This window comes from Carcharhinus amblyrhynchos, chromosome 21, assembly GCF_965287045.1.
Source record: "Carcharhinus amblyrhynchos chromosome 21, sCarAmb.v2.hapA, whole genome shotgun sequence".
Lineage (NCBI taxonomy): Eukaryota > Metazoa > Chordata > Chondrichthyes > Carcharhiniformes > Carcharhinidae > Carcharhinus > Carcharhinus amblyrhynchos.
The window spans coordinates 39,710,963-39,727,600 of NC_137344.1; the positions used below are offsets into that span (position 1 = coordinate 39,710,963).

The 16,638-nt window shown below is 44.9% G+C and overlaps 1 protein-coding gene across 1 annotated transcript in view; it reads right to left on the reverse strand.

Annotated features, from left to right (window-relative positions):
• dnah9 (dynein, axonemal, heavy chain 9) overlaps positions 1-16,638 on the reverse strand; it is a 521,732-nt gene that overhangs the window by 261,805 nt on the left and 243,289 nt on the right. The window contains exons 43-44 of the mRNA XM_080209043.1: positions 16,392-16,588; positions 16,108-16,270 (exon numbers count right to left, since the gene is read on the reverse strand). Of these exons, the coding sequence (XP_080065169.1) occupies positions 16,108-16,270; positions 16,392-16,588 (360 nt within the window). The remainder of the gene's footprint in view (positions 1-16,107; positions 16,271-16,391; positions 16,589-16,638) is intronic.

Genomic DNA, 16,638 nt, shown 5'->3' on the forward strand with positions numbered 1-16,638 from the left:
GTAAATCCAAAATGAAGTTTCAATAAAGAAACTTCATTACACATCCACTGGGCCACAAATGCTCACCCAATCCCCATCTGCTACTTATTTCTACCAGATCAGCTGGTCAACTGAATGCCACAGCGCGTCACCATTGGTTACACTGTAACAACCTCCCGGTACCAAAGGAGCTCCAGGGCAGCATGGCGACACAGTGGTTAGCACTGCTGGCTCACAGCGCCAGGGACCTGGATTCGATTCCCAGCTTGGGGCACTGTCTGTGGGGAGTCTGCACAGTGTGTACCCATGTCTGCGTGGGATTCCTCCGGGTACTCCGGTTTCCTCCCACAGTCCAAAAGACGTGCTGGGTAAGTGGATTGGCCATGCTAAATTCTCCCTCAGTGTACCCGAACAGGCCCCGGAGCGTGATGACAAGGGGATTTTCACAGTAACTTCAGTGCAGTGTTAATGGAAGCCTACTTGTGATACTAATAAATAAACTTTAAAATTTTAAGTTGCTCATTAATCACCTCCATCAGTTTGCAATATTTTTCTAGTGGTTGCTGGTCCAGAAGTATTTCAATCATAGAAATCAGAAACCCTACAGTGCAGAAGGAGGCCATTCAGCCCATTGAGTCTGTACCGACAACAATCCCACCCAGGCCTTATTCCCATAACCCCACATGTGTACTCTAACTTCTCTAATTTACGCAATTCTGGAACACTAGAGTCAATTTTAGCATGGCCAATGCACCTAACCCGCACATCTTTGGACTGTGGGAGGAAACCGAAGCACCTGGAGGAAACCCATGCAGACATGGGGAGAACGTGCAAACTCCACACAAACAGTGACCCAAACCGGGAATTGAATCCAAGTCCCTGGAGCTGTGAGGCAGCAGTGCTAACTATTGTGTCACCCAATCGAAACATCAAGATCATATTAAATGGAAATTCCCTTCTCACCACCCCAACAGGTTATATTTAATCAACAGTTCTTTATCTGAGGAATAAATGGATTTTCTGACCCACAAACAGGTGGCACGGTAGCACAGTGGTTAGCACTGCTGCTTCACAGCTCCAGGGACCTGGATTCAATTCCTGGCTCGGGTCACTGTCTGTGTGGAGTTTGCACATTCTCCTCGTGTCTGCGTGGCTTTCCTCCCAGTGCTCCGGTTTCCTCCCACAGTCCAAAGATGTGTGGGTTAGGTTGACTGGCCATGCTAAAAATTGCTCCTTAGAGTCCTGAGGTGCATACGTTAGAGGGATTAGAGCGTAAAATATGTACGGATATGGGGTGGGATTGAGGTCGGTGCAGACTCGATGGGTTGAATGGCCTCCTTCTGCACTGCAGGATTTCTATGATTCTATGATTAAACATTTAAAAATTCCCTAATGCACATGCCATTTGGAAGATTCTGATCCAAAAACAAATTGTTCATTATAGTTAGACAGGACCATTCTGTGCATTTCAGAACATACACAAAAAAAAAGCAATGTGCCTACATTTCAGATTATTTAACTGAACCCTAGCTGAAGTCTCAGGTTCTCTCAATATGATTGGTGGCATTTAATAAAGTGGAGTAGAAACACAATCAATGGGGCTTTTTTTTTTATATATGGGATGATTTGTCAGGGACCACTTGATTCATGATGTTATTCAATTATTACTGATGTGTTTTGCTTCATGGGAATAATCTGATAAATAGAACAATTTAACATCAACCTGGACTTATCCCCACTGACTTTGGAAAGGAACTGTGTAAAACCTTAATTTACTGAACAAGGCATTAAAAGCTTTAAGAGGATTCACTGACAGTAATGAAACAGTAATGCAGGAGAGTGATGGCCTCGTGGTATTTTCGCTAGACTATTAAACTCAGCTAATGATCTGGGGACCATGGCAGATACTGGAACTTGAATTCAATAAATAAATACCTGGAATTAAGAACCTACTGATGACCATTAAATGATTGTCGACAGTCAGGAAAAAACCCTTCTGGTTCATGGAAGGAGATTTGATGTCCTTACCTGACTGTACTCCAGAGCCACAGCAATGTGGTTGACTCTCAACTGCTGTCCAAGGGCAACAAGGGATGGGCAGTAAATGGGCCAGCCAGCGACGTTTATATTCCACGAATGAATTTTTTTTTTTAAAAATCAAAGGCTGTTTGAAGTATAGAGCTCAGACCACCAGGGACTATTTTCTATTATCAAACACTGGAAGAATGACTAACTCAGACAGGAGTTCAGCCAGCAAGGACAAGTAATTTTTGTGTTTCTTTTAACTTATGTTTGGTGATCAGGAGAAACATTCAGTTTTCCTTAGTTGTCTCTCTCAAGCTTTCAAGTCACACTGGGCTATAGTTACACAGGTGAATTGCAACAACTTTTCAGGTGAACATTATTCAGTGCAGGAGCTCATTCTGTCCTTGGTTGGCCGAAAGAGATACTGAATTCAATTCTGGCACCAGACATGGAGAGTAAAGCTGCTGTCCTTTACATGGACTGTGTATTCCACTCTGCATTTTGTTTTCCACATGGATCCAAGCATGCTTAACAATGTAACCTAATGCTGAAGGTGTGGGGAAAGAAAAAAATCTACGCCTTCAACTTAAAGAGAGAAAGAAAGACCAGAGAAATGAAGTAAACTAATAATGACAGAAATGTTGGTCCATCCCAAACATGATAATGAACCACTTTGATCAGGAATGATCAGAATCATCATCCCTTAACGTGTTCCTTTCAGCCACATGACAACTTGAGTCATTACAGTGTGGTGCCACTGAATTGTTAATTCCTGTTTAAGTGGTGCATTCACCCAGCCACAAGGCACAAGACTGAAGCTGGTCAAATCTTGGGGCAAATGGGATCAAAGTTTTATGGAGAGAAAGCAGGATTAGACTGTTGAGTTGGACGATCAGCCATGATGATGATGAATGGCGGAGGAGGCAAAAAGGACTAAATGAACTGCTCCCATCTTCTATGTTACTAATCAACTTTGTGAAAGACATCATGATCAGCTAAGGGAAGTGATTTACATCCCATTTACTTTGAATAGATGCTTAGGAAAGATGAGATTCGATTCACTGCGTCTGCTGTCACTGAACAATGCAGTATCTGGCAATTGCTGTGCTCCCATCTGATGCACTAGTGGTATAGTCTTGTATAAATCTGAACAAAGTCATGTTGTTTCAAGCATCATGTACTGAGTGTTGTCTTCCAAAGACAGTAATGCATTAGGCGATCAATTGTTAAATCCATTCTGTTTAACTGTTTAATAAATAGGCATTAAATAAAAATCATCAAGCCCTAATTAAAGGATTGGGACATGTGTTAGAGGTGTGCAAGATATTCACGGGCTTAGATGAGGTAGTCAAGGAAAACCATTCCCATTAGCTGTATGTAGAAGAGCAGTTCTAACACATTCTCCCTCCTTTCAATTCTGTTGAAGACTTTATGGACTCAATGTTAACTATATTTCTTTTCTAGTAGATGCTGCCAGGCCTGCTGAGTTTTTCCAGCCTCTTCTGTTCTTGTTTCAACTGCCAGCATCCAAGGTATTTCGCTTCAGAGCCTTTGTCAACTGGGATGTTGGAGGAGTTGGTTACAGAAGGGTGGTTGTTGAATAAATGATGGTTGCGTTGTTTATGGTATTTCTTAGATCACAAATGTATTAACCATGAAGTACAACATTTCTCAAATTTAGCCAGAGTACATAATGATTGGAAGCAATTGATCCAACATTTGCTAGTTTCCTAGGTTTGCCCAAATGAGCAACTTCCATTTCTATTTTAGAATCATTTACTAAATTGGTTGAAAAATAGGTGATCTTGCAGTTGAAGATTAGAATTTTAGTTACCCCTTAATTATTGGACCATAATTGGGTTGTAATTAGATCACATTGTTCCTTCACAGTTGAATGTTAGTGAGCATTCCAATGTACTCTACACTGAAAGCAGCATCTTATAGTTTCAGACCAGCACTTAGGTGGTGGAACTTGATTCAGTCATTTCGCTCTTGGAGTAGGAACAGGCAAGCATTTCAGCAGCTTTCCTCATGATTGAGTAGCCCTTTTCAGGGGACAGGGTTAGAAAGGTGCCCTAAAAATAGTCTCCTCCATCTACAACCTGGCCGGAAAACCGCATCCATTCTCAGTTAGAAAATCCAAGTTAAACTCAATGTCGGAACCTGGAATGTACAAACCCTTCCATGGGACAGCCTGGTGGCAGAGTGGTTAACACTGCTGCCTCACAGCCTCAGAAATCTGGTTCAATTCCGGCCTTGGGTGATTGTGCGTGGAGTTTGCACATTCTCCCCATGTCTCTATAGGAAATCAAGAACCAAATAGTGGACTGAGAAAGCTAAGGAACTGCCACTCCTTGCTAAAGAGCACAATACAGTAAGAAGTCTCACAACACCAGGTTAAAGTTCAATGCCACTGGTGTTTGCTACCAAATAAACCTGTTGGACGTTAACCTGGTGTTGTGAGACTTCTTACTGTGTTTACCCCAGTCCAACACCGGCATTTCCACATCAAAAAGCACAATACCCAGGGCTTCTTCAGTGCCACCAAGGCAAATATGGACCCAACACTTTAAGCCTCAAACCAGTCTTTGTAAGAATGGGAGCCTTTTGAGAAGCAGGCAAAACACTAGCCTTCGATGGGTAGAACATTTAAGGAACTCCTAAACTATGCTACAATCATAGATGAGGACAAGTTTGAGGAATTTCCCAACTCCCCGTCAAAGATGATCTTGGACTCTCACCAAGCCAGGATGAAGTTGATGCTGCCATTAAACACATGAAGAATGGAAAAGCTGGGGGAGTGGAAGGGATTCCAGAGCAGATTTTCAAACTTGGAGGAAAAGAGATCACCTGTCATCTCCATCAGCTGTTCCTGAAAACCTGGAAGAAGAAATTCCTGCCGACCTGAAAGATGCCATCATCACTATCAACATCAAGACTGTGGGAACTACCAAGGAATATATCTGCTCTCCATTGCGAGGGAGGTCATCGTTCAAATCCTCGCTAGCCATCTTCTCCTGGTCTCTGAATTAATCCAACTTGAAAGCCAGCGTGACTAAACCGGTGAACAGCGGACCTGATTTTCTCCGCTCGGCAACTGCAAGAGAAACGCCAGCAGCAAAATCAACCAACTTACATGGTCCTCATTGATCTGACCAAAGCTTTAGACTCAGCCAATCAGAAAATGCTATGGAAGGCCCGGTCAAAGGCCGGCTGTCCAGAGAAATTCAACAACATCCCCCAACTCGTCCACAACACAGTGTCGCTGACAGTCAGTCCTCATCAATGAAAGTAAAACAGAAACCTCTGAGGTCAAGACTGGAGTCAAGCAAGAATGCGTTGTCTCCACCTCTTTCTTCATCCTTCACCTTGTCAAGGACAAGCTTCACAGAGGAGTGGATATCATCTACAGGATGGATAGGAAAGTTTTCAACCTCACCCGGTTGAAATCCAGGCTGAAAATGACATTGACACCACTTGTGGAACTTCAGTATGCAGATGACATGCCACCTCCGTGCTCTTGGAAGAGAATCTCCAAGCAATGCTTGATCCCTTTACAGAAGCAAGCTGAAGAATCAGTCTTAGCCTTAATGTCAAGATGACTTAAGTTCTTTACCAACCTGCCCCTGACCAAGATCCAGTCTCTCCCTCCATTAAGATCAATAGATAAATCCTCTCAATTGTGGAACATTTCCCCTTCCTGGGGCACGACCCCTCATCTAGGGCTGACATCAATGCGAAGATCCAACATCAAATCCAATCTGCGAGCACATCATTTGGACATTTAAGGATGAGATTTCGACGACCACGCCATCTGCACTGATACTAAGATCTCGTGTACAGTTCACTCATCCTCCCAACTCTTCTATATGGCTCAGGAACCTGGGAACCAGGCACAGAAAGGTCCTGGAGAGGTACCTCACTGCCAAGTGAGGTGATTGAGGCAGGCACATTAGTGACATTTAAGACTTATCTGAATAGACACATGAACAGGCAGGACATAGAAGAATACAGGTGGTTGATCTAGATAGGACAACTTGTTTGGTGCAGGCTTGGTGGGCCGAAGGGCTGGTTCCCTGCTGTACTGTCCTTTGTTCATTAATGCTGTCTGAGATGGATTCATCACATCAGTTGGAAGGACAGGCATACTAACATCAGCGCCCTTGAACATGCAAAGAAAACCAGCATGATAATCCAAACCCAACTCCACTGGGCCAGCCATGTGCGGAGGACATCAGAGTCCCGACTGCCAAAGCAAACCTTCTTCACCTGGCTCAAGGAAGGCACCTGAACAAGAGGAGGGCAAAGGAAGCGCTTCAAAGATACCCTGAAGAAATGCAACATACACATCAAAGCCTGGGAGACCCTTACTCAAAAGAGATCGACTTGGAGAAGCCTCCTGATTGAAGGGATACAATTCTCCGAGGACACCCAAAGGCAAGAGGAGGCCCAGAAAAAGGAGCCTGAGAAAGGAATATCAATAATCCAGATTCCAAGGACTGAACCCACCTCCTGGAAACAGTTGCCAAATGTGTGGTCAAAGTTGCAACTACATCAGGCTCATAAACCACACAGAATCCACGACTGGAAACAGAGTTTCTTAGCTGGACGATCATACCCGTTAGCAAGTGATCGCCGGAAAAGACATAAATAGTGCAGATGTAGTTAACTTAGACCTCCGTAAAAACGATCAAATGGAAGGAATTATATATACATATATATATATATATATACTATTGATTCTGAAATTTACGCAATTATGACCTTGGTGATTGTGAGGAGTTACAAAGGAGCTATCAGTTTGTACAGTCAGAATATATTAAGTTAGGCCATAGCAGTTGCAATAATAAATGGAATGTTGTTCTTCAATCGAAATTTATTTAATTAAGGCAGTTAATCAGAAATTGATGGGTCCTCTCTCTCTCTCCAACAGAGTACTCTGGCTATCCCTAAGAATTGACCAAGTTCAGTCCTCCATCCTCTTTCCTGTTTTAATCTGCACATTCTGCATTCCTGTTCTTCACTTCACTGGAGGCAGTTGGTGATTTAAGTGACTGGTTGCCTCTGGAAATTGCGCATATGTGAACTCTGGCCTGGCTCCAGCTCTCCACCACCTCCCCACCTCACCCATGGGAAGGTGGAAAATGCTGGGCTCCAGTGTGGGAATTCTGGGATTTTTGCCATGATGGCATGGTGGCACTGTAAGTTAGTACTGTCCCCTCACATCACCAGGGATCTGGGTTCAATTCCGGCCTTGGATGACTGTGTGGAGTTTCCCCCGTATCTGTGTGGGTTTCCTCCGGGTGCTCCGGTTTCCTCTCCCAGTCCAAAGATGCGCAGCTTAGGTTGTTTGGCCATGCTAAATTGCCCCATATTGTCAGGGGGCCTAGCAGGGCTGGTGGGGTTACAGTGAATAGGGGCCGGGTGGGATTGTTGTCGGTGCAGGCTCGATGAGCTGAATAGCCTCGTTCTGCACTGTAGGGATAATATGGTCTTCTATGATCTACAATTCAACAATAGCCATGCCATGGCAAAAATCAGAGCCATAGTCAGCATGTACACAACAAACATTCCAACTGAATCGAATTTGTGACTGCTCTGTTTCATAACCATGTCAGAATCAAAGTCAAAGTCTTTTAATTTTTATTTGGCCTCCAATTGTTTCCCTCCAATCCTGAACTCTAAACATTCAGCTTCACAGATGCCATAAGCCATTTCCTCCATAGTCCTATATTCCTTTGAGTGCCAATTATCTGTTCAATGCATAGCCTCACCTGATTCTCTGATGCCTTACTTCTCCCCACACGTCCACATAAACATAGTTATATTAGTTATTTCCCTGCACTCGGTCGAATGAATGAATGCTAATTCAGTGCCAGTGCTACTTTAAGTGAAATAAGATAGCTCTCAGTAATAGCACATGGATCCTCTTGATCACTTAATTTAAGGTTTCAGACAGTAAAATAATACGAAAGGGGTTTGGTAGCTTTGATTTCCTGCTTTGCTGTCTGTGAGGATATGTCAATGTGATTGGCTGTTTTCTAACACACAGAGGCCCTCTCATTTGGCTCCAGACTTCAACTACTGTCAGGAAAAGGAGAAAACTATATTACAGAGGTTTCAAGATCATTGTGAGCAGTTTTCTGAGAGTTACTACAAAATATGGGGCAGAACAGTGGCACAGTGGTTAGCACTGCTGCCAGAGACCCTGGTTCAATTCCAGCTTCAGTGACTGTGCAGAGTCTGCACGTCCTTCCCGTGCCTGCGTGGGTTTGCTCTGCGCGCTCCAGTTTCCTCCCACAGTCCAAAGATGTGCGTGTTGGGCAGATTGGCCATGCTAAATTGCCCCGCACTGCAGGATAAATATATTGGGTAAGGGATTAGGGTCTGGGTGGGATTGCTATCGGTGTAGGTGTGATGGGCCAAATGGCCTCCTTCTGCACTGTAGGGATTCTATGATCTAAGCCATGCTACATAACGTTTTATCGCATTGGTTTTAGATGATGAAGTATTTTCAAAGATTAAAGGAGAAGTTTCCCATCTTGCCCACCACGGGAATCATAGCGGGCGGGGATGGATCGTGCAAAGATGTGTTTGCCTCGGGCAGGAATTTCATGCCTGGGGCGAGCGCAACCGGAAAAATCCCACCCTAGGTCTTCAGATATCAGATACGAGATGTTGAAAATATTCTAAGTCCTTCGGGGGATGAAAATCCTTTTTATTTCTTCTCGATGTATCTAACTCATGCTCAGGTATGAGTGCATGTGTGGCAATGATCCTCACTGCACTGATGTAGATAGGTTCTTCAAGCGTGTGCCAAGATGTTGGCAGACTATTTAACCGTGGCAGCTAAACCTGATCCCACTTTCATCCGGCATTCAGCATCTTTCTTTACCAGCAATACAAATGTTTGTTTGTACAGGACTTGGGTACTTCTAATAAGAACTAGAGACAGGTTGTTGCAGCTTTATATTTTGCACCCATCTGGAATAATTGTCAAAAATTCATTTGAGATTTGGCATTGTAGCGTTTGACCTGATGAAAAGTGTGACCCACGTGTCTCTCCCTTCAGCAATGTACAATTGGTCACAGTTAGCCCCTTAATAAAGCTGTCGGGAGTTGAAAGATCTTCGTTCCGCTGCTATGGCTCACAAACCTATCATCATACTAAACAGGCACTATTTACACATGTAATCCAACTGGACTTCAATTCGCACTGCAGACCTGTCCATTAAATCCAATGGATAAATCACAGTGTCCCACAGAATGATGATGGATATCTTGAGCCCTGTAACACTCGAAGCTGGCCATCCAAACATGACCATCTGACTGATTCTGACAGTCTCGCTTCAGTGGGCCATCGCTCCCCTGAGAGCGGAAAGGCCAGTGATTGTCTGAAAACCATCATTACCTCTGTGATTTATCGACTCACAGGATTATCTTAAAAACTGCCATAAAATCAGAGAAATTGGAGCATACTTTAGGCAGCTGCTACACAGCTTGGTCAGTCTGAGGCCTTTTCTCTGAAATAGCTGTGCAAAGTGGTCTGCCAATAAACCAAATCATTCCAACAGTTACTGCGCTTAAAGTCAGCATCATCTCCCATGTTAGAGTGGATAGAGGATTGGTTGTCAAATAGGAGGCAGAGAGTGGGGGTCAATGGGTGCTATTCGGATTGGCGGATGGTGACTAGTGGGGTGCCCCAGGGGTCGGTGCTGGGGCCTCAGCTATTTACCATTTATATAGATGATCTGGAGGAGGGAACCGAGTGCAGGGTGTCGAAATTTGCTGATGACACCAAGATTGGGGGAACGGCAAATTGTGCGGAGGGTGTGGAGAGTCTGCAGAAGGATCTAGATAGGCTGGGCGAATGGGCCAGGAAATGGCAAATGGAATTTAATGTTGGCAAGTGTGAGGTGGTCCACTTTGGTAGGAAGAATGGTAGGAAGGACTATTACTTACGTGGCGAAAAACTGCAGCAGGCGACGGTGCAGAGGGACCTCGGGGTCCTTGTGCGTGAATCGCAAAAACCCAGCTTGCAGGTGCAGCAGGTGGTCAGGAAGGCGAATGGGATGCTGGCCTTCATAGCGAGGGGGATTGAATATAAAAGTAGGGAGGTCTTGCTGCAGCTGTATAGGGCATTGGTGAGGCCGCAGCTGGAGTACTGTGTGCAGTTTTGGGCGCCGCACCTGCGCAAGGATATTTTGGCCCTGGAGGGAGTGCAGAGGAGGTTTACTAGGCTGTGCCCCCTAGTCCTACTGTCTTTTTTGAGCGGGAAGAGTCTCTCCACCTCTATCCTATCCATCCCATTCATCATCTTATACGTCTCAATGAGATCTCCCCTCATTCTTCTAAACTCTAACGAGTACAAGCCTCAAGATAAAGGGGAGGCGGTTTAGAACGGAGTTGAGGAGGAACTTCTTCACTCAAAGGGTGGTGAATCTCTGGAATTCTCTGCCCGTTGAAGTGGTGGAGGCTGCCTCGCTAAATATTTTTAAGAAGCGGGTTGATGGGTTTTTGATAAGAGAAGGGATTAAGGGTTATGGGGAGAGGGCGGGAAAGTGGAACTGAGCCACGACAGATCAGCCATGATCTTATTGAATGGCGGGGCAGGCTCGAAGGGCTAGATGGCCTACTCCTGCTCCTATTTCTTATGTTCTTATGTCATTGAAGCCAAAATAAACAGGGAACCAGTCAATCCACAGCCGTGTTGAGGGGTGAGTGGGAGGGGAGGGGGTAGATGCTGGTCATGGACAGAATCTTCATGTTGGCCCTTAACAAGCAAACACCATTCAGGACAGAGGTCGGAGGCAGAGGCAGGGAGTCCTTATACAAACACTTCCCACTAAGCTGCGTCAGTCAGGGTCTGATGAATCCCCGGACACTTGCAGCCAGGTGAATTCAAGTGGACTGGCCTTGGGCAAAATGGATGGGTGAAGATGTTGAGATCCAGCCAAGGGAAGCTAGCGGGGTCACCCAAAGAAAGAGATTTTTCTTTCGGTGATTTATTTATTCCCTCCTCCACTCTACTCCACCCCCCACCTCCCCCACCTCCCCCTCCTCCCCCCCCCCCCCCCGCCCCCAACCCCGATTGGTCCTTGTTACCTGAGCTAAGTAAGTCATTGGTCATTGCTGGAGTTAAGAGGGAGATCTGAGCAACAATTGCCAACAGTGGGTGGGCACTGAATTTGATGGACACTTGGGGTAGGCGGGCACTGGCATTGTCCCTGCTTCCGCCATGAATATTTGGTATCTTCTCCACATCCCTCAATTCAACGGCCAGCACAAGCACTAGAGAAAAATAGCAAGTGCAACCAGGCCACATTCACAGAGATCACAACCCCAAGAATTTTCAGGGCATTGAGTGTGAAATCTCTAAACTGTGAACTGAAGTTCTAACCCATTATTTATTTACCCTTCAAAAAAGTGTTCAGATTATGTATTGTATGCATGTGAATATAAGCATTTTGTGTTGGTGTGGGTCTGAAGGGACCATAAGAATCAGACAGTAGCCTGGGGTTAACTAGTCTGAGTGTAGAGTTTAATAGCTCGAAGAAGGAATCTAAGTAGCTTCAGCTGGAATCAGTGTCAAATGTGTGACTAAGAGTGCAACATTGGCCAACAAACGGGACAAAAAGTAATCCATTAACTTGTTCTCAGGTTGTAGTGAGGTTTAGGTCAAATTAATCGAGATGATTGTCAAAGTTCTCCTTGGATTAGACACAAGCGGCACGGTGGCAGCGTGGTTAGCACCGCTATATCACAGCGCCAGGGACCCGGGTTCAATTCCTGGATTGGGTCATTGTGTGTGTGGAGTTTGCACATTCTCTCCGTGTCTGCATGGGTTTCTTCCGGGCGCTCCAGTTTCCTCCCACAGCACGTTACATAGACTGGCCATGCTAAATTGCCCCTTGGTGCCCCAAGATGCATACATTAGAGTGTATTAACCCATGGTAAATGTGTGGGGTTAACAGGGCAAGATAGAAGGCCTGAGCCTGATAATCTGTCAGAGAGTTGGTGCAGACTTGATGGGCCAAATGGCCTCTTCTGCACTGATTTTATGATTTTCAACGAAGCTGGCTGCTTTGTCTCCCTGCCAGGTATCAAACTTCCTGATTGCTGCTGGAGTGACATTCAATAAGATGAGTGAAGATTATTCAATCACATCCTTACAAGCTCTGTCGTGGAGACACGCTGAGAAGTAAGGAGATGAGTTATTCATTGCAAAGACCCTGGCACTGCCCTGCTTCTGTAGTCAGTGTTGTTATGGTTGGTCCAGTTCTTTTTTAACTCTTTCATGGGATGTGAGTCTCGGCGGCAAGGCCAACATTTGTTGCCCATCTCTAATTACCCTCAAACTGACTGGTTTGTTCAGCCAATTCAGAGGGCAATAAAGAATCAATCACATTGCTCTGGGTCAGGAGTCACATGGAGGCCAGACCGGGTAAGAATGGTAGATTTCCTTCCCTAAAGGACATGAGGGTTTTTATGACAATCGATTAGCATCATGGTCACCATTACCGAGGCTAGCTTTCAAATTTCAGATTTCATAGCATCACAGAATCCCTACAGTACACAAGGGGACCATTTGGCCCATCAAGCCTGCACTGACTCTCTGACAAAGCATCTCACCCAGGCCCTATTTCCATAACCCCTTATATTTAGCCCACAAATTCCCCTTACCAATCCATCTTGGAACACTAAGGGACAATTTAGCATGGTTAAACCACCTAACCTGCACACCTTTGGACTGTGGGAGCGCCCGGAGGAAACCCATGCAGGCACAGGGAGAATGTGCAAACTCCACACAGCCACCCAAAGCTGAAACTGAACCGGGTCCCTGGAGCTGTGAGACAGCAGTACTAACCACTGTGCCACCCTCAATTTAACCAAACTTAATTCTCACCAGCTGCCATGATGGGGTTTGAACCATGTTCCCAGGAATAAGCAACAAATACAGGCCAATCAAGATTAAGGGGGGAGGGGAGAGATTTTGGAGGCTTAAAACACGAAAGAAAGAGTGTAAAAACCATCTTTTAAACTGTTTCTCCAAGGTCTTTGCTGCTCTGTTACTATAGTTACAACAGGAGATTAGGAGAATGCTGTATAAATTTCAGCTGATTATGGTCCTTTAGAGAACAGGCTACCTCTCTGGTCTAGGCTTCACCGATCAAGCCCAGAATCACCTCATTAAGTATACCAATTACCTTCTACTCTACAGGAGGATCTTAACTGAGGCCGAGGATTGGGATTAGCTAATTTACGAAGGCTCTGCTTCCCTGGCATACATTTGCTCTTAAATATTTAGGGTAACAACTGACTTTCCACCATTTTCAGAGTCAGATGTGAGTGGGTTGGGAGAACTGGGGAAGGTCAGATCTTTATCATCTCTTGCAAGAACTGTGGTGGGAAAAATGTGCAACTCTGACCCACTTATGCCCTTGCCCAATATTTGGCTCACAGCAACAAGGCTCGGCTATTCTGTTCCACACCTCTGGCGATAACAACAGCCAATTGATGGTCAATATTGCTGTCCAACCACCCAGAAGAAAATGTTGGAGAAGAATCTCAGGCTGATAGTCAATCTGATTCTTCCTTTGAGGAAGCTACAGTCATGCTTCTCACAAAGCATCATTGAGACAGGGAGCTCACTCAGGAAGTCCTACGATCATGAATGGAGAAGCAATGGCTGAGTGGTATTTATCACTAGACTATTAAACCAGACAGCCATTGTATTGCTCTGGGCACCACAGCAAATGGTGGAATTTGAATTCAACAAAAAAAAAATCAGGAATTATGAATCTACCGATGACCATGAAACCATTGTCAATTGTCAGAAAAAGCCATCTGGTTCACTAACGTCCTTTAGCAAAGGAAAACTGCCATCCCTAGCGAGGCCTACATGTGAGTCCACAGCCACATCAATGTGGTTGACTCCCAACTGCCCTCTGGACAAGAGCAACTAGGGATGGACAATAAATGCTGGCCAGCCAGTGACATCCGTGTCCCATGAATGAAGAAGAAAAAAATAGAAACATAGAATGAAATATAAAATGAAAGCAGGAGTAGGCCATTCAGTCCTTCGAGCCTACTCCGCCATTCATTATGATCATGGCTGATCATCAAATTCAATATCCTGATCCCACCTTCACCCCATATCCCATGATCCCTTTAGGCCCATCTGATGAAAAGTATAGCTTCTCCTCATTCTGTGTCACCTTAGATTTAAATTGGAGGCTTGTCGTTATGATTGAGGAGGCAACTTGATTCCAAAGTAAGTGTGTCTCCCTGAAAAACCTGTGGCTTATCTTTCGAAAATCATTTAAATCCGATTTCTTTTTTAATTTATTCATGTGGGCATCACTGGCTGGGTCAGCATTTATGGCCCATCCTTAATTTGCCTTGAACAAAGTTCATTTCAGAAGGCATTCAAGAGTCAACCACATTGCTGTGGACATGTTGGCCAGACCAAGTGAGGATTTACTTCCCTAGAGGGCATTAGTGAACCAGATGAGCTTTAACAATGGTCATGGTCATCATTAGATTCTTAATTTCACACTGGGATTACACTATAGAATTAGGGGGCATGGCCTCAAAATAAGTGGGGGCAGGGGGGAGGACTGCAGATTTAGGACTGAGTTGAGGAGAAACTTCTTCATCCAAAGGGTTGTGAATCTGTGGAATTTCCTGCCCAGTGAAGCAGTTGCGGTTACCTCTGGATGTTTTTAAGGCAAGGATAGACAAATTTTTGAACCGTTAGGGAATTAAGTGTTATGGTGAGCAGGTGGGTAAGAACATAAGAACTAGGAGCAGGAGTAGGTCATCTGGCCCCTTGAGCCTGCTCCGCCATTCAATAAAATCATGGCTGATCTTTTCGTGGATTCAGCTCCATTTACCCATCTGCTCACCATAACCCTTAATTTAGTTAAGTTCCTCCTCAACTCAGTCCTAAATCTGTTTGCCCTTATTTTGAGGCTATGCCCCCTAGTTCCAGTTTCAACTGCCAGTGGAAACAACTTCCCTGCTTCCATCTTATCTATTCCTTTATAATCTTATATATTTCTATAAGATCTCCCCTCATTCTTCTGAATTGCAATGAGTATAGCCCCAGTCTACTCAGTCTCTCCTCATAAGCTAACTCTCTCAACTCCGGAATCAGGCTAGTGAATCTCCTCTGCACCCCCTCCAGTGCCAGTATATCCTTTCTCAAGCAAGGAGACCAAAACTGTACACAGTACTCCAGGTGTGGCCTCACCAGCACCTTATACTTACATAGTAAGGGCGTGGAATGCCCTGCCTGCAGCAGTTGTGGACTCACCAACTTTAAGGGCATTCAAATGGTCATTGGATAGGCATATGGATAACATTGGAATAGTTTAGGTTAGAGGGTCATTAGATTGGTTCCACTGGTCGGCGCAACATCAAGGGCCGAAGGGCCTGTACTGCGCTGTAATGTTCTATGCTATACAGCTGCAACATAACCTCGCTGTTTTTAAACTCCATCCCTCTAGCAATGAAGGATAAAATTCCATTTGCCTTCTTAAATACCTGCCGCACCTGCAAACCAACTCCTTGAAATTCCTGCACAAGGACACCCAGGTCCCTCTGCACAGCAGCATGCTGCAATGTTTTACCATTTAAATAATAGACCATTTTGCTGTTATTCCTACCAAAATGGATGACATCACATGTTTAAATGGACCTGAGTCCATGAAAAGATCAGCCATGATCTTGTTGAATGGCGGAGCAAGCTCGAGGGAGCAGATGGCCTACTCCTGCTCCCAGTTCTTACGTTCATATGATTCAAACCCAGATTTCCAGACTGCAGCCCTGGGTCTCTGGATCACCAGTCCAGTGACAATACCACTACATCCCCATGATACTCAGAGTTTATTACCTTTGATCATCACTGGAACTTGGGAGAAGTGTCAGCAACTCTTCCTTCTTGAATGTTTGACTCGCGGTTATTTCTCCCTCTGGGTGTCTCAGGCACTGCAAATGGCAGAAGTGGGTTTGGGCAGACAGGATGCCCCTTTTGTTTTGTATGCTCATGGGTCAGTGGTGAATAGCTGTCTGTGTTTACAGGGACTGGTTTCCACTTACCTTTAAATCAGGGATGCCATAGCCTTTTCTTAAAGTCAGCTGGAAGACTTCCAAAGTACTGATGAAAGCTGCCAGCCTGGTCAGACTCTGTTTCCCACTTCCACCCACACCGACAAGCAAGGCATTTCCCCTGGGAGACTCCAAAATCCGGTTAATTCGGCAACTGCAACGGCAAGGAAATGATTCCATTTTTACATTTCTTTTCCATCACTGACTGTCCCAAGGCCAGTGAGGCGGGAAGAAAGGACAATTTTAAAAGATAAAACTAATGCATATGTTCTTACATGTGGCTCATGGCATCTTCAAACAGAACCAAGCTCATGGCAGCATTCAGCTCATTGTAGTTTTCTAAAGCTTCCATCAGGATTTTGTTTAGGGAATCCCAGTCCTGGACAGGCATGTACTTGGGTTCCCCAATACCACAAGCAAAGTGGCAGTACATGTTCATATTTTTAGTCTGCTCCAGTGTCTCCTGCATGTCCTGGGAAGGAAAAGCCACAGGGTCACTTTGTCATCAAGAATCGAGGCATT